The 17,975-nt window shown below is 41.8% G+C and overlaps 2 protein-coding genes across 8 annotated transcripts in view; one reads left to right on the top strand and one right to left on the bottom strand.

The window, feature by feature from the left end:
• fastkd3 (FAST kinase domains 3) overlaps nucleotides 1–1,666 on the bottom strand; it is a 32,829-nt gene extending 31,163 nt beyond the window's left edge. The window contains exon 1 of one of the 5 annotated variants that reach the window (XM_068010151.1): nucleotides 1,553–1,664. The gene's annotated coding sequence lies outside the window, so the exon portion shown is untranslated. The other 4 variants (XM_068010181.1, XM_068010172.1, XM_068010161.1 and 1 more) reach the window with 4 other exon arrangements.
• mtrr (5-methyltetrahydrofolate-homocysteine methyltransferase reductase) overlaps nucleotides 1,254–17,975 on the top strand; it is a 146,834-nt gene continuing 130,112 nt past the window's right edge. Inside the window, exons 1-2 of one of the 3 annotated variants that reach the window (XM_068010128.1) lie at nucleotides 1,254–1,725; nucleotides 5,493–5,550. Coding sequence is in view for 1 of the 3 variants with exons in the window: in XM_068010118.1 (XP_067866219.1) it covers nucleotides 16,346–16,548 (203 nt within the window). In the remaining 2 variants the exon portion in view is untranslated. Of the gene's footprint in view, nucleotides 1,726–5,492; nucleotides 5,551–16,345; nucleotides 16,549–17,975 lie in introns of those variants that run through there. The other 2 variants (XM_068010138.1, XM_068010118.1) reach the window with 2 other exon arrangements.

Below are 17,975 nucleotides of genomic sequence, written 5' to 3' on the forward strand. Positions count from 1 at the left end.
GAAAAAGAAAAGACCGTAGGTCAGAAATAGCCTAAAGCCCCCACTATCATTATGTACTGATAATTTTAAGTGACTTTTGAGAAATTTAAAAACTTGTCAAATTGCACTCAGTATTTAAAATAAAATGTGAAAAATATTCTAAATAAATATTTTAAATCTTTCTGTAAAGTTTCTCCCACAACCAAGGGTGTACTCCATTAATAAGCAATGAAAAATTAATTAACTTTCTCGCATGACCTTTAATTTATTTATGTAACACCATTTACTGGTTTTAAATGCTGCTAATTTGGGTTTGGATACCCAAGGGCGCAGAATAAATAGTATTTTCCCCGCGGTGGCTTAATAATCCAGATGCCCAGGCACACTACAGCCTGCCGGACTGAATATTGAGTTCAATAATTTCAGAGCACGACAGGCCCCTTTTTATTTTTAGTTATTTTTTTCTTTTTCATGTGCGTTTATTTTATTTTAGTTTGTCTAGTTTATTTCTACTTTGCCTACCCACTTTTTTCATGTTTGTGCATGGGGCCAGGCTGTTCAGTTTTCTAAAATAAAAGCAAAATACTGCAGATGCTGGAAATCTGAAATAAAAACAAGAAATGCTAGAAATACTCAGCAGGTCGGCAGCATCTGTGGAGAGAGAAACAGAGTTAATGTTTCAGGTCAGTGACCCTTCTTCAGAACTTCAGTTTTCTGTCAGTTAACACCCTCACTGTGCTAACGCTTTGTCTTTCAGCACACTATTAACATACTGTTTGCCTTTGCTCCATGACCTTCTGGTCAGTTATTCTCTATGACTTTGTCCTATCAACACCTTCCCTTTTGTTACCTCTTTCCCACCCCCACTTTACTTGCTTAAAACCTATTACATTTCTGGCTCTGCCAGTTCTGATGAAGGGTCACTGACCTTAAATATTGGCCGGAATTTTACAGTGGATGGATGGGAGCCAGACTCCGACATTAAAGAACTTCCGCCTAGCCTGGGAATCCGTCTTGTATTTTACAGAGTCTAATGGTGACCATGAAACCATTGTTAAAAAAATCCATCTGGTTCACTAATGTCCTTTAGGGAAGGAAATCTGCCATCCTTTCCTGGTCTGGCCTACATATGACTTCAGACCCACAGCAATGTGGTTAACTCTTAAATCCCTTCAATGGGCAATTAGCGATGGGCAATAAATGCTGGCCTAGCCAGAGACGCCCACATCCCACGAACGAATAAAAAAAATATTCTCAGCCTTGGCTGCTAATTCATGCGGAGTATCAACTTGTTGTTGCCTTTTACCCAGCTCACCATCTCTCCCTGGTTACCCGGAAAAAGCCGCTTGGGGGTTTCAGCCAGAGAACATCTTGTAGTGAAGGCCGGGGCCTGGCCGCCCGCGGCTATAATACCGGTCCCGGCCTCTTATTGACACTTGCAGAAAGCATCGTCACCAGAGACCAGCACCGACCCTTGAGCCTGTTTCCGTCGCCGCCGCTTCTCACCGCCCGCCGGCCGACCCACCCTTCCTCCGAATCTCACCGGCCGACCCACCCTGCCTCCGATTCTCACCGTTTCATCTTTAGGGAGTCCCCAGCCGCCAGAGAGTGACACGCCAGGCGGACGAGTGGCCGACTGAGCGCTTTCCCGGGGTTTGAACCGCTGCTCTCCAGACACTCGCCCACAGTCAGGTTGTAGATCCTCAAAATAATCAGCTGGTCTTCTCTGGGACTCACATCTTTATTGTAAGTTATTGCAGCTCCCATTAACAACAGATCTCTGTGTGTATTGAAAAGTCCTGTAAAACCCATAAAATAAAGGCAAAATACTACGGAGGCTGGAAATCTGAAATAAAACAGTGATTCCTGACAATACAGCGGTCCACTGACGTCATTAGAGTGCGCCAAGCGAAGGCCCTTAAATGGCCGTTAAGTGGCCACTTAAGGGCCTTGTTTGGCCTGGGGCGGGCGGCCCATTTCTCGCCCCCCTCACCCCCCCACCCCCGGCCCACGTAAAGTGGGGCAGAGGCGGGAGCGGGCCAGGAAGGCCTCACGGAGCCTCTTGCTCAATTTTACGCCACCCCCCCAGTCACCATCCGGCTCGCTGGGGTGGCATAAAATTCTGGCCGTTATCTCTGCTTTTCTCTCCACTGAAGCTGCCAGACCGGCTGAGTATTTCCAGCACTACCTGTGAAACTCATGTTAGTTAAGTCAAAGCATTATATATTTTTCAAAGTTCTTTTTTCTTTTGGGCCTCCTTATCTCGAGAGACAATGGATACGCGCCTGGAGGTGGTCAGTGGTTTGTGAAGCAGCGCCTGGAGTGGCTATAAAGGCCAATTCTGGAGTGACAGGCTCTTCCACAGGTGCTGCAGAGAAATTTGTTTGTTGGGGCTGTTGCACAGTTGGCTCTCCCCTTGCGCCTCTGTCTTTTTTCCTGCCAACTACTAAGTCTCTTCGACTCGCCACAATTTAGCCCTGTCTTTATGGCTGCCCGCCAGCTCTGGCGAATGCTGGCAACTGACTTTTTTTTTTCAAAGTATTGTATTAATAATATATAGTCAATTTCTTGTGGTCTTGCACAAAGGAAATCAAGACTAAACCAGGTCTTCAAATGAAAGGGGGGGGGGGGGGGGGGGGGTTGCGGTGGAGGTGTTGGAAGACAGGGAATAAATGAACCGGGTTTCAGAAATAATTCAGCTACCACTTTAAGGTTTTTTAAAAAATATACTTTATTCATAAAATTTGTAAAATTACATTACATAACAGTTCAAATTTGACATTATAAAAAGTGAAAATCAGATAATTTTCTTTCAATACAGTATATGAGATGCCTCATTACACCTGCCATTACAGGTTATATTTACAATGTACATTTGCATTTCATGTCAAATATTCTGTGATGCACACAGCCCAATGGGTTTTACATGGTTTCCAGCCCCTCGGTATACTATGGCAGGAGTGCCTTAGACGGTGGCCTTTCCCCATTGAGACTTTGCAGCAGCTGCCCCAAGCTTTAGTGCATCCCTCAGCACATAGTCCTGGACCCTGGAATGTGCCAGTCTGCAACACTTGGTCGTTGACAACTCTGTACTGGAAGATCAGCAAGTCTTGGGCAGACCAAAGAGCATCTTTCACTGAGTTAATGGTCCTCCAGGAGCAGTTGATGTTTATTTCAGTGTGCCTCCCCGGGAACAGCCGCAGAGCACTCAATCCTGTGTTACGGAGCTGCTTGGGCTGAACCTCGACAAAAAAACACTGCATCTCTCGCCAAGCCTGCTTTGCAAAGGGACATTCCAGACGGAGGTGAATGACGGTCTCTTCCCCACCGCAGCAGCCTCAGAGGCAGTGTGGAGGCGGTGAGACTCTGGGGCATGCAGGAAGGATCTGACAGGGAGGGCCCTTCTCACCATCAGCTGCCACTTTAAGGTTATGCATCCTATCCTTCTAGTTAGAACCATAGAACAATATAGCACAGAATGAGGCCATCCCGCCTAATGTGCCAGTACAACTTTTTGGTAGAGCCTTCCAATTAATCCCATTCCCAACTCTATTTCCATAGCCCTGAAAACTTTTTCCCTTCAAGTATTCATCCAATTCTCTTTTGAATGTTACTATTCAATCTGCTTTGAATCCTTTTCTGGCAGTGCATTCTGGATCACAGCTCGCTGTGTGAAACAAAAATGTTTCCTCGTGTCGCCTCTGGTTCTTTTGCCAATCACTGGTGACTGACCCTTCTGACGCTAGAAACAGTTTCTCCTTATTTACTCTTTCAAAATCATTCCTGATTTTGAAAACCTCTATCAAATCTCCTTTTAACCTTCTCTGTTCTAAGGAGAGCAACTCCAATTTCTCCAGCCTCTCCACATAACTGAAGTCCTTCATCCTTGATACCATTTCAGTAAACCTCTTCGGCACCCTCTCCAAGGCCTTGATACCCTTCCTAAAATGTGGACCCAGAACACTCCAACTGAGGCCTAACCAATGTTTTGTAAAGGTGTAGTATAACTTCCTTGCTTTTGTACTCTATTCCTCTATTAATAAAGCCAAGGATCCTATATGCTTTTTTCAAAGCTTTCTTCATGTCTCAACTGCCACCTTCAAAGATTTTGTATGCACATCCCCAGATCTTTCTGTTCCCTTTAAAATTGTACCAATTAGTTCATTTGTCTCTCCTCATTGTTCCTACCAAAATATGTCACTTCACACTTCTCTGCATGAAATTTCATCTGCCATGTGCCTGCCCATTTCGCCAGTCTATCTCCTCCTTAAGTCTGTTGCTATCCTCTTCATTATTTATTACATTTGAGTTTTGTATCACATGCAAATTTTGAAATTATACTCTGTATACCCAAGTCCAGGTCAATAATATATATCAAAAAGAGCAGTGGTCCAAACATAGACCCCTGGAGAACACGACTGTATACTTCCCTCCACTCTGAAAAACAGCAGTTCATCACTATTCTCTGCTTTCTGTCCCTTAGCCAATTTTGTATCCATGCTAGCACAATCTCGAGGGCTTCAATTTTGCTAACAAGTCTATTGTGTGGTAATTTGTCAAATGACTTTTTGTCATGAAAATCCTACATGCCAAATGGGAAATATTAATTCCATCAATTGGAACCTTGTCTGAGACTTTTACTGGAAATTCTTACAAATAACCTTTCTAAAGAGTAAACTGGCAGCCAAGATGGACACTGCAATTTTCATTTGAGACATCAACAGATTAGACTGGAGACAACATGACTGACTCAATCTAGCCAGAACAATGGGGTGCTCTCTGATTAAATTACTTGAAATGGCCTTATCAATGCGATCGTCAGGGGCCATTGACACCTATTGACTTTGAAAGAGCCAATCCCACCAACTGTGACTGGACAGCTTTGGGGGGGGGGGGGGGGGGTGGTGGTAGAGTCTTGAATCTCAGAGAACATTCCAGAAGGACCTCATTAAAACCACAAAGAGGTTTGGTAATGTCATGTGATTGCTTGTGCAGCTTGCGGGAGGCTTCAAGCTTTGTCAGAAAGAAAGCAGACAATGGTAACTGAAAAGTCATCCAGGCAGCAGCTCTCTCTCTCTCTCCAATAAAGATCCAGAGAAGACCCGCTGCAACTGATAAAGCCTCAAAGCCTACAGACAACAACAGACAACAGCTAGGGGACAAGGATCAAACCCCCTCTTCTGCCTTCTGGAGCCTGAGAAGCAAGCCCGCAACAGTGGACGTTGCCCAACGAGGACTTCAGGACTACGATTTCAACTGAGGACTCTGGGACCAATAAACTATATTTAAATTCCATTTATTCCAGACTCTACTCCAACCACCAAAGCTGTTTACCCTCTGTAATGTGTGTGTGTGTGTGTGTGTGTGTGTGTGTGTGTGTGTGTGTGTGTGTGTGTGTGTGTGTGTGTGACTCTCATGTGAATGTGTGCAGGAATGCGTAGCGTATTTTAATAATTTTAACCAGTTTAGAGTGATAAGAATTTAATCTTACATCTTTCTTGTTTAAACTCAAGGAAAACTGTCTGATTGGTTCTTTGGCAATTATATTACGGGAACAGGAGCAAGCAAGGGGTAAGTTCAAGCACTGTTATAAAAGGATAAACCCTGTTGCGGTCAAACTAGAGAAGGGGTCAAAGGGGGAGCCTGAGACCCCTTCCTCACCTGGCCATAACATTTTGAAAGTTCATATACACAACAAAAACTGCAATACTGTCATCAACCCTCTCTGTTACTTCATCAAAGAACTCAGTCAAGTTAGTCAATTACAATTGTCTTCAACAAATCTGTGCTGACTTTCATTTATTAGCCCATACTTTTCCAAATGCCAATTAATTTTGTTCCAGATTGTTGTCTCTAAAAGTTAACCCATTAGGCTGCCTGGCCTATAGTTGCTGGGTTCATCACTCTCCCTTTTTTATACAAGGGTGCAACATTTGCAATTCTCCAGTCCTCTAGCACTGGCCCCATACCCAAGGAGAATTAGGAGATTGAGGACTCTTACTTCCTTAAGTAACCTAGGATGCCTCCCAACCAGACCAGGTAATTTTTCTACTTTGAGGACTGCCAACCTTTTACATACCTCCTTTTTAAAAATCTATTTTTATCCTATCCAATATTGCTACTGCCTCCTCCTTTACCGCCACTTTGACAGTGTTCTCTTCTCTAGTGCAGATAGATGCAAAGTACCCATTTAGTACTTCAGCCATGCCCTCTGCCTCCACATAAATATTTGCGTTTTGGTTCCTAATCAGTCTGACCCTTCCTTTAACTACCCTTTTACTATTTATGTATTTATAAAATACTTTTGGATTCCCTTTTATGTTAGCCGTGAATCTATTCTCATTATCTTTTCCAGATCTGCTCTTTCTTTCTATATTCAGCTTGGTTCTCTACTGTATTATGAACTTTACAACTGTCATAAGCCTTCTTTTTCTGTCTCATTCTAACCTCTATATCTTTTAGTCATCTAGGGGCTCTAGCTTTAGATGCCCTTCATTTCCCCCTCATTGGAATGTGTCTATTCTGTATCTGAACCATCTCCTTTTTGAAGGCCATCCATTGCTCGATTATGCAAATCAAAATTCATCACAGTACTTCAAATTATCATTTGGCAGACGTATTTGTAGTGACATTATAGAATTACTTTGAGCAATAGAACAAGAAGAAAGATAAAATAAATGTTCACAAACAGGTGAAAATAGAATAATAAAGAGACATGTGAGCTTGGAGTAAATACAATGCAAGAACTTGGATGCGCTTCTTGTGTAAATAGGTTTTTTTGGGAGGGTGATTTAAAAAAATCAATTTACAGGGTTCTTCCCAAGGAAGCCAATCACTAAAAGTAATTGTGTATATATCTGTTTAAAATTATTGCATAACAGATCCATTTAGTAACAGACATGAAACACACATTAGACACAAATAAATCCGTGCTATTCTCATGTATTTCAAAATGGCCGGTGCAAGATCAGCATAATTATTGGCTAGTTTGCAGCATTCTGGGAAAGAACAGATTTGGGGAGTGACAAACTGTGTGAAATGTTTCTATCATCTGAAACAGTAAATGTAGTGGACATTCTATGTATTCAGTTCACCATAATCGGGATTAATTATTTGATTGCACGTTGGCGAATAAAATTGCAGGTTGCAGTTACTAACATTTCCTGTGCCTGAATAGCGAGGCCCGAGACTCCCCACATATTGGATCTCGAGCCTCATTCAAATGGAACCGGTGCAACGATTTGAGCTCATTGGCAGAGGAGTGCAAAATCGGCCATTGCTGGTGTCTTGAAATAGTGGGGAACCAAGGGTCTAATCGGGGTAAGGAACTAAAGAAAAATGCTGGAGAAATTAATTGGACTAAAAGCTGACAAATCCCCTGGATCTGATGGCCTACATTTTAGAGTTTTAAACACGTTGGTTGCAGAGATAGTGCATGCATTTGTTTTGATCTTCCAGAATTCCCTAGATTCTAGAACAGTTCCCATGGATTGGAAGGTAGCTATTCAAGGAATGAGGGAGAGAAAAACAATGAACTATAGGCCAATTAGCCTGACATATTTTAATACACAGGGCCCTGTTCTTTGAAGACAGAAACATGTACACACATTGCACCTGTTTCAGCTAAACAAAATAAGTGTCAGCCATTCACTGGTTCATTCCAATCAGAGTCAAGCTGCCTGGTTTAAATTTCAAACAAAGCTTGGCAGTTAAATGTCAGTCACCATATATTGGTGCATTCTCCAAAGCAACACCTCTCCCAATCCGAGTCCACTTGCCAACCAATCAGCACTCTCTTCTTATACAGTATAAATTTGTTGCTTTCCCTTACATTGATGTTCTTTCAAATTGTCCTGATGTGTGCAAGACAAAAAGCTTTGACAAACTGTCTCTATTTTCAGCAATACTCATGGTATGTTAGCCTTTATTGCAGTGGGATTGGAGTATTAGAGTAAGGAATTCTTGTTGCAATTATATGGGGTTTGGTGAGCCGCTGGAGTACTCCGTACAATTTTGGTCTTCTTACCCAAGAAGGATATACTTGCCTTAGAGAGAGTGCAATGAAGGTTCACTAGGTTGACTGCTGAGACAAGAGGGTTGTTCTATGAGGGGAGATTGAGTAGAATTTTTTTTATTCATTCGTTTTGGGGGGGGGGGGGTGGGAAGTGGGCTTTGCTGGCTATGACAGCATTTATTGTGCATCCCTAATTGACCTTGAGAAGGTGGTGGTGAGCTGCCTTCTTGAACCGCTGCAGTCCTTGGGGTGTAGGTGCACCAACAGTGCTGTTAGAAAGGGAGTTCCAGGATTTTGACCCAGCGACAGTGAAGGAATGGTGATATAGATCTAAGTCAGGATGGTGTGAGGCTTGAAGGGGAACTTGCAGGTGGTGGTTTTCCCACATACCTGCTGCCCTTGTCCTTCTAGGTGTTAGAAGGGTTTGGAAGGTGCTGTATAAGGAGCCTTGGTGTGTTGCTGCAGTGCATCTTGTAGATGGTGCACACTGCTGCCACTGTGAGTCAGGTGGTTGAGGGAATGAATGTTGAAGATGGTGGATGGGGTGCGAATTAAGCGGGCTGCATTGTCCTGGATGGTGTCGTGCTTCTTGAGTGTTGTTGGAGCTGCACTCATCCAGGCAAGTGGAGAGTATTCCATCATGCTCCTGACTTGTGACTTGTAGATGGTGGACAGGCTTTGGGGAGTCAGGAGGTGAGTTACTCACCGCACAATTCCCAGCCTCTGACCTGTTCCTGTAGCCTGACCCCCAGGATGTTGATCATGGGGGATTCAGCAATGGTAATGCCATTGAACATCAAGGGGAGATGTTTAGATTCTCTCTTGTTTGAGATGGCACTTGTGTGGCGTAAATGTTACTTGCCACTTATCAGCCCAAACATGGATGTTGTCCAGGTCTTGCTGCAAATGGACATGAGCTGCTTCAGTATCTGAGGAGTCTCGAACGGTGCTGAACATTGTGCAATAATCAGTGAACATCCATACTTCTGACCTTATGATGGAGGGAAGGTCATTGTTGAAGCAGCTGAAGGTGGTTGGGCTTAGGACACTCCCCTGAGGAACTCCTGCAGTGATGTCCTGGGACTGAGATGATTGACCTCTAAAAACCACAACCATCTTCCTTTGTGCTACATATGACTCCAACCAGTGGAAAGTTTCCCCCCTGATTCCCATTAGCTCCGGTTTTACTAGGGCTCCTTGATGGCATACTCTGTCAAATGCTGCCTTGATGTCAAAAGCAGTCACTCTCACCTCACCTCTGGGGTTCAGCTCTTTTGTCCATGTTTGGACCAAGGCTGTAATGAGGTCAGGAGCTGAATGGCCCTGGTGGAACCCAAACTGAGTGTCAATGAGCATTAGGTCAAAGATGGTGGAATTTGAATTCAATTAATAAAAAATCAGGAATTAAAAACTAGTCTAGTGGTGACTATAAAACCAATGTCGATTGTTGTAAAAACCCACCTGGTTCACTAATGTCCTTCAGGGAAGGAAATCTGCCGTCCTTACCTGGTCTGGCCTACATGTGAAATGTGGTTAACTCTTAAATACCCTTGCAAGCCACTCAGTTGTATCAAACCACTGGTGGGATTCAAACCCATGTCCCCAGAGCATTAGCCTGAGGGTCTGGGTTACTCATCTAGCAACTTTACCACTACGCTACTGCCTCCCCTGTGGGTCTATTTGCTCTGAAGTTTAGAAGAATGAAAAGTGATCTCATTGAACTCTATCAAATCCTTAGAGGGCTTGACAGGGTAGATGCTGAGAGGCTGTTTTCCCCCTGACTGGAGAGTATAGAAGTAGGGATCAAAAAGGGAGGGAGACAGAAAGCAGGAAATTACAGGCCAGTTAGCTTAACATCTGTCTTAGGGAAAATGTTAGAAGCTATTACTAAAGACGTTATAGCAGGGCACTTAGAACAATTCAAGGTAATCATGTAGAATCAACATGGTTTTGTGAAAGGGAAATCATGTTTAACTAATTTATTGGAGTTCTTTGAGGGAGTTAAACATGCTGTGATGAAGGTGAAGCGGTGGATGTATTGTACTTAGATTTCCGGAAGGCATTTGATAAGGTGCCACATCAAAGGTTATTGCAAAAAATAAAAGCTCATGGTGTAGTGGGTAACATATTGGCATGGATAGACGATTGGCTGGCTAACAGGAAACAGAGAGTCGGCATAAATGGGTAATTTTCTGGTTGGCAAGATGTAATGTGTAGTGTGCCACGGGGATCAGTACTGGCGCCTCAACTTTTTACAATTTATATAAATGACTTAGATGAAGGGACTGAAGGTATGGTTGCTAAGTTTGCTGATGACACAAAGATAGGTCGGAAAGTAAGTTGTGAAGAGGGCGTAAGGAGGCTACAAAGGGATATAGATAGGTTAAGTGGGTGGGCAAAGATCTGGCAAATGGAGTATAAGTGGAAAAATGTGAAATTGTCCATTTTAGCAGGAAGAATAAAAAAAAGCGTATTATCTAAATGGTGAGAGATTGCAGAGCTCTGTGATGCAGAGGGATCTGGGTGTCCTAGTGCATGAATGGCAAAAGGTTAGTATGCAGGTACAGCATGTAATTAGGAAAGCTAATAGAATGTTATTGTTTATTGCGAGGGAAATTGAATACAAAAGCAGGGAGGTTATGCTTCAGCTATACAGGGCATTGGTAAGACCACATCTGGAGTACTGTGTACAGTATTGGTCTCCTTATTTAAGTAAGGATGTAAATGCGTTGGAAGCAGTTCAGAGAAGGTTTGCTAGACTAATACCTGGAATGGGCGGGTTGTCTTACGAGGAAAGCTGGTCAGGCTAGGCTTGTGTCTGCTGAAATTTAGAAGGGTAAGAGGCGACTTATTGAAACATATAAGATCCTGAGGAGTCTTGACAGGGTGGATGTAGAAAGGATGTTTCCCCTTGTGGGAGAATCTAGAACTAGGGGTAACTGTTTAAAAATAAGGGGTCACCCATTTAAGATAGAGATGAGGATAAATTTTTTCTCTCAGAGGGTCGTGAGTCTTTGGAACTCTCTTCCTCAAAAGGTGGTGGAAGCAGAGACTTCGAATATTTTTAAGGCAGAAGTAGATAGATTCTTGATAAGCAAGAGGGTGAAAGTTTATCAGGGGTAGGCAGGAATGCGGAGTAATCAGTTCAGCCATGAACTTATTGAATGGCGGAGCAGGCCCGAGGAGCCGAGTGGCCTACTCCTGCTCCTAATTTGTATGTTCGTATGTATGTAGTCTCAGGATAAGGGATCAGCCATTCTGAACTGAGATGTGGAAAAATTACTTCACTCAGAGGGTTGTTGATCTTTGTAATTCTCTACCCCAGAGGCTGCTCAGTTGTTGAGTATAGATTGAGATTGATGGATTTTTGGGCATTAAGGGAATCGAGGGATAAGGGAATAGTGTGGGAAGTGGAGTTGATGTAAAGTTCAGCCATTATCTTATTGAATGGCGGAACAGGCTTGAGGGGCTGTATGGCTTCCTATTTATTATATTCTTGTGTTTTCGGCTCAAATATATTACAGTGATGACTTTGGATAAGCTACTGGTCAGCAGCCGTGGAACCCGAATATCGGTCACTGTCTTCAGGAAAGGAATGTAGCAAATTGACAGGGAAAATAATCAAAGAGCCCAGTGTGCCTGAAAGGTCAGACTAATCACTTACTAGAGTTTAAAATCACAAACCATGAATGTGGTTTTTATGAAAAGGAAGGTGAATGTTTTTTAAGATTCTAGCCAGAAGTTCTTGTGCCTCTGGTCTGCTATGATAAGAAAAACTACGTCACACATTCATGTGCTGAGCTGATAAAATATTTATCTGAAAGCACAAACATTTTAAAAGAATATCATGTTCAATTTCTCGCTTTACCAGATCATAGTTTCGTGTTTTACGGGATTTAATTTTTTTTTATGTAAAAATGACTGAAATAATCATAAACTGTATTAACAACTATGTATTATGTTAGAAATGTAAGCAGTTGATTTTAATTTGTGAATCACCACTTATTATACTTTACACTTACCTTAATCTTCAAATTCTAACTTGGGTTTGAAAAGTATTCTTCAGGACTTACCCATCGACTTTAATTTAAATTAGCTAAGTAAAAACAGCAACAGAAATAATACAAATCAGCATTTAATCCACTTATGTCTTTCAAATAATTAAGGTTTTCAATATTATGAATCAAATAACTACTGAAAATTAGATATGTGTGTGTTAATATGTAGACACACAAACAAGAATTTTTTTATAAATGTAAAATACTCATGTCAATGACATTAACTAATTAAACTCGCTTTAGGAAGTTAGGGCTGGTACTTAACAGTGTTAAGGATCCTTTTAATCATACAATTTATGTTCCTGCAATGCCACAATGGTACTCAACCCCTTCGGCCCAGAAAGGGAATAGTTTTGACAGCTGAATCTCATTCCCACATGTGTAAATTGTTCTTACAGAATTTTAAAAAAATTTGTAATGTTTAATTTTTGTCTTATTTCTTTTGTTTCCCTCTCTACTTTTCTTTCTGTGCCTATGCGGCACTGTGGTGCAGTGGTTAGCACTGCAGCCTCACAGCTCCAGTGACCCGGATTCGGTTCTGGATACTGCCTGTGCGGAGTTTGCAAGTTCTCCCTGTGACCGCATGGGTTTCCGCCGGGTGCTCCGGTTTCCTCCCACAGCCAAAGATTTGCAGGTTGATAGGTAAATTAGCCATTGTAAATTGCCCCTAGTGTAGGTAGGTGGTAGGAGAATTGAGGGAAGGTGGGGATGTGGTAGAGAATATGGGATTAATGTAGGATTAGTATAAATGGGCGGTTGATGGTCGGCACAGACTCGGTGGGCCGAAGGGCCTGTTTCAGTGCTGTATCTCTAATTTGACTGTAATTTACCCTATTTCCTTTTCTGTTGTTCCTCTGTTTCTTTCTCCTATACTTAAATTTAATTAGTTAAGGAGATGGACTGCTGGTCCCATCATTCACCAAGGTCCCAGATGCCATGTTGACCTCTGTGTACTGTTATCAGCTTGCACTTCCAGCAATTTACGCCCAAAAATGTTTTTGAGCTGAAGGGTGAGAAGAAAGATCTAACTAATGGGGCATACCATGAGATGTCCCGCTCCAGCAAATTCTGTGCAAACTACTGCAAAACCTGCCTTTGACATTGCCACGATGAAAATGACTTGAGAGTTTTTTTGGCACTTCTTCCTCCTCCAGCAACTAAGACATAAAGACATATGAAAGCATTAAATAAAAGAAAGGCAATTCAACCCCTTCAGCATGCTCCTTCCGCATACAATCCACATAATTATGGTCTCTACCTCACATATCTCGTATTGTGTGGGGGAAAGAAAATCAAACTTCTTCTAAACTTCACTTGATACTTGTTAATTTTAAATTTGTCTCCTCTAGCTCTGTGCTCATAATTTAAGTCAAACAGTGCCAATGCCTCTCAGCATTTTAAAGACCCAGAGTGTGTCTCCCTCAAACCACTTAAAGCCAATTTAGCTCTGAGTCCAACCTCATAACTAAAACTATAGGTACCAGAATTATCCTTGCCACTCTCTTTTGAGTTTCTCCAATTCCTCATTGTCCTTTAGAAAGTAATGCCCAAAATTTCAATATTCCAAATGCCATTTCATTGTGGTCTTATTTAGACTTATAGACAAATACCCTCTCAAGATGCATCTTAGCACAGCATTTGATTGGTTTTGTTGATAAGAGATTCACATTGACTGGAATTTTTCCGGGAATGATTAATAATCTCACAGATTATTTTTTCCTTCAACATTTTACATACACACTTCCTACTCCTAAATTCATTATCTTTAGATTTATTATCGTTAACATTCATCTGCCACATAAATGCACAGAAAAGCCCCAAGTCGATGATGTTATCTGGATCCTCTCAATTCTTGTTACGTTCTTTCTCAATTCTAAGGCATTTCTTCATGCTTAACAAGATTTACACTCGGTGTCCTGACCAACATTGATCATTCAACCAACAATGAATTTCCTGTGTAAACTAACACAGAAAATTGCAATTAAATAGTACCTTTAATGTGGAAACATCCCAAGGTAATTTACAGAATGTTATCAAACAAAAATCGGTGCAGAACCAAAGAAGGCTATATTAGAAGGGATGACCAAAAGCTTGGCCAAAAAAGGGGTTTTAAGGAGGTCTTAAAGGAGGAAGGGCAGGTGGGTGTAATGAGGGAATTCCAAAGCATGGGACCTCTGTGGCTAATGGCATGGCTGCCAATGTTTGGGCAAAGGGAAGGTGGTTAGCTAGGAAGCCAGAGTCGGAGGAGATTACAAAGATAGGGAGTGGCAAAGCCAGGAAGAGATTTAAACACGAGGATGTGAATTTTTAATTGGGGGCAATGTAGGTCAACAAGTTATAGCTTCCAGTATTTTATCTGGGCGTCCATTCCAAGTATTAATCAATTAGTCACACTTTGTGTGGAGAAGAATTTCTTTATCAGTCTTAAATGTAGCTTTTACTGGTGTAAATCTGTGGCCTCTTGTTTATTGTTCTACTCTTTCAACTTCATCAATAATATTTTTCCAGATTTAGCTTTTCCATGCCATTTACTACGTTTTAAATACCTTTAGGAAACATATTTCAGATGCCAAATGCCAAAAATTAAAATCACAAATTTCTTCTAACTCAGGCCTCTAACACTAGAAATCGGTCTCATGACACTGCCTCAAACACTTGAATGTCTCAAACGAACATACATACTTGAATGTCTCCTTTGTGTCTTGGTGATTAGAACTGAAGACATGGCATAGTCTGACCAGAGCCTCTAACTTGTATATTTCTGTTCTGGTTAGGTAGTTCAACATTTTGTTGATTGCTGATTGTCCAGCCAATGCAGAACAGCATATTAAGTATCAAATTAACTAAAACTGTTTCAAAGTCCTTTTTCAGCTTCATCCATAGCCATCATGGAGTATGTGTGTTAACCATTTTTCCTTCCTATGTTCACTACTTTATCCTTGCCTGCATAAAATTTTGTCTGCCATGGTCTGTCCACTTATTTGTGTTGCCTACTCATTCTGTAATTTCGAAACTGTCTCCCCCAGTATGCAAATGTAATCAATTTGAGTTTCTGAGTTCAACTTATTGATGTCAATTAGAAAGAGTAGTGATCCCACCACCAATCCCTGGATCATTACACCCAGAAGCACCCACCCCCCCCCCCCCACCCAAGTACATGTTGTAGTCAATTTCTTATTCATGTTCAAAATTTATCCCCAAAGCTTTGAGGTTAACTAATAGCTTTTCAAGTGGGAACTTTGTTAAATGCCTTTTTGGAAATCTTGGTATGACATGTCACTGGGCTGACACCACACCCCACTTGGGACATTGATTCCACAAAGTCAAGGATAGGTTAGATAGGAAGAAACTTTTTCCCTTAGCAGAGGGGTCAATAACCAGGGGGCATAGTTTTAAGGTAAGGGGCAAGAGGTTTAGAGGGGATTTGAGGAAAAAAATTTTCACCCAGAGGGTGGTTGGAATCTGGAACACACTGCCTGAAGAGGTGGTAGAGGCAGGAACCCTCACAATATTTAGATGAGCACTTGAAATGCCATAGCATACAAGGCTACGGGCTAAGTGCTGGAAAATGGGATTGGAATAGTTAGGTGATTGATGGCCGGCACAGAAACGATAAGCCGAAGGACCTGTTTCTGTGCTGTATAACTCTATGACTCTAAGCAGGTTAGTCAGACAGGATCTGCCCCTTCTGAGTGAATCCATGCCGAGTGCTATTTAATAAAGTTATTGTTTTGCAGATAATCTTTAAGTTTACATCTGGGAATCAATTGTATCCTTTTACACGAGATTGATGTGAATTGGAAACCTGTTTAAACATGGGGAGCTATGTATATATTTTCAGTGATATATCTTAATATTGACGTATCCACCAGAATAGTAACTCTTGTATTTATATTGCATCGTTCAGACTGAGATGTCAAAGAACTTTCTATAGTGATTATTGTTATGTAAGCAAAACTTATTCCTCCTAAATTAGTGAACTTGACAAGTCAGATCAAAGTCCAGTGGCCTAAAAAGTCCTGTCGTTTAGAAAGTGACACTTCCTGCAGTACTCTTCCCAGATCTTCACAGTACAGTTGGAGCAGGCCTGAGGATTACAGGAACTCACCAGCTGACCCAGTGATAGCACCAGCAGTGACGTCATTACTCCCAGTGGGTGACGCAACATCGTCTTCATCCCGCCTTTCATTTAGGTTTCATTCATTGGATAGCCGTTCTTGCGTCCAAATGATGATTGAGTAGATGTGCTGTCAATCAAGCTGGTGTCGTTGTTGTGCGCTTGCGCAGTGTGCCAATGTTGCGAGCGAGTGGAACCTTTAAATTATCCAAAGTTAGTCGTGTTGTTCTTCTAGGAGCTGGTGAGCAGGTGGTATCGGTCTGCAAAGCATGCGCCTCTCAGTCGCAGGGCATTTATAATCGTCTTCATATTTTTATCGTAAGGGTATTTCTTACTGCGGCTATTAGGAAAAGGGCATTTATTACTGCCAGTCCTTCTACGTAAGTAACGCACGTTGTTTCTTTTTTTTCCTCCGTGGACTAATTCTTGAAGTGTAAAAGTAAGGCGCGGGGTGGGGGACCCCTCATGATCTGACAGCATTCGCTTAAACAATTTAACCACTTAAATCCAATGCACCATTCCTTCAGTTTGAATTATCTTGATTTTCAACGAATTGCATGTTAAAGGTAACATAAAGCTCCTGTGTCCCCTAAATCAGTGGGAGGTTTTTAAAATAGATGCACTTAAGATACTGAAAGTGTCCGGTTTTGGAGGGGGCTTGGGGAGATTGAGAGCCAAAAAAAACTGTAGGTTTGTTTGGTTGTACAAGTGACCAGACAATATGTTTAGATGTAATGCATCTCCTTGTGTACTTGTAAACAAATGGTGGGGATGGGTTAACATATGTTTGTGAAATGCTAAGTCTTAAAAAAAAAAGTTACTGGATAGATTAAATAGCCTTGACAGCAGAATTTCCAGTATTGTAGTCATACACAATGATTATAAAGTATTCTAATGATCAATTGTAAGTTGTTTAATGCCAAACTGCGGTATTGTATCAGCTGTTAATCATTTCTGTGTGAATGTCTTTCTGCATCATATCTGAATTGATTGTAATGTTAGTATTATAAATGGACTGAAGTATTTCTGGATTCCTTATATGCATTGGGAGCAACACTCTTCCTACTGTACTGTGCCTGGTAGCTATTTAAAATATTCTCAAAGAGCAGCTGTATATTGCTACTGATTTGTAATCTGACTCTGGTTTCTCAATGCTGAATGTCACTGTTATTGGCCCAGCCATGGCTATTTTTTCCAAATGCTGACAGCACAGGGCGTGATGGAGTTGCAGAGTGGGGTAAAGCAACATCTGGCGGAAATGCCAGAGGCCATGTGCAGCCATGATTGGATAATTGAGGAGTTGATCCACGCTATGAGTGCTGCCGTATCTCAGGCAAGTGTGCGTATGGCTTCCTCCATCGAGAGGTTGGCGATCCACATGGAGAGAGAGATCCTATAGATGCGCACAGACCTGCGTACCATCGCCTTGGCCATGAGCTCAACTCAACAGGCTCCAGTAGAAGTCTTAAATAAAAGCAAAATACTGCGGATGCTGGAAACCTGAAAAAAAAGTTTGCACTTGCTGTTGTTCAATATTCAATGCATTAACACTTAATCTGTACTAATGCTTTGTCTTTCAACACACCATTAACATATTGTTTGCCTTTGCTCCGTGACCTTTTGGTCAGCTATGTGGCCTGGTCCAATCTACACCTCCTTTGTTATCTCTGCCCCACCCCCACCTCACTTGCTTATAACCTGTGACTTTTCTAATATTTGTCAGTTCCGAAGAAGGGTCACTGACCCGAAACGTTAACTCTGCTTCTCTTTTCACAGATGCTGCCAGACCTGCTGAGTGGTTGCAGCA

This window comes from Heterodontus francisci, chromosome 2 (genome assembly GCF_036365525.1).
Source record: "Heterodontus francisci isolate sHetFra1 chromosome 2, sHetFra1.hap1, whole genome shotgun sequence".
Classification (NCBI taxonomy): domain Eukaryota; kingdom Metazoa; phylum Chordata; class Chondrichthyes; order Heterodontiformes; family Heterodontidae; genus Heterodontus; species Heterodontus francisci.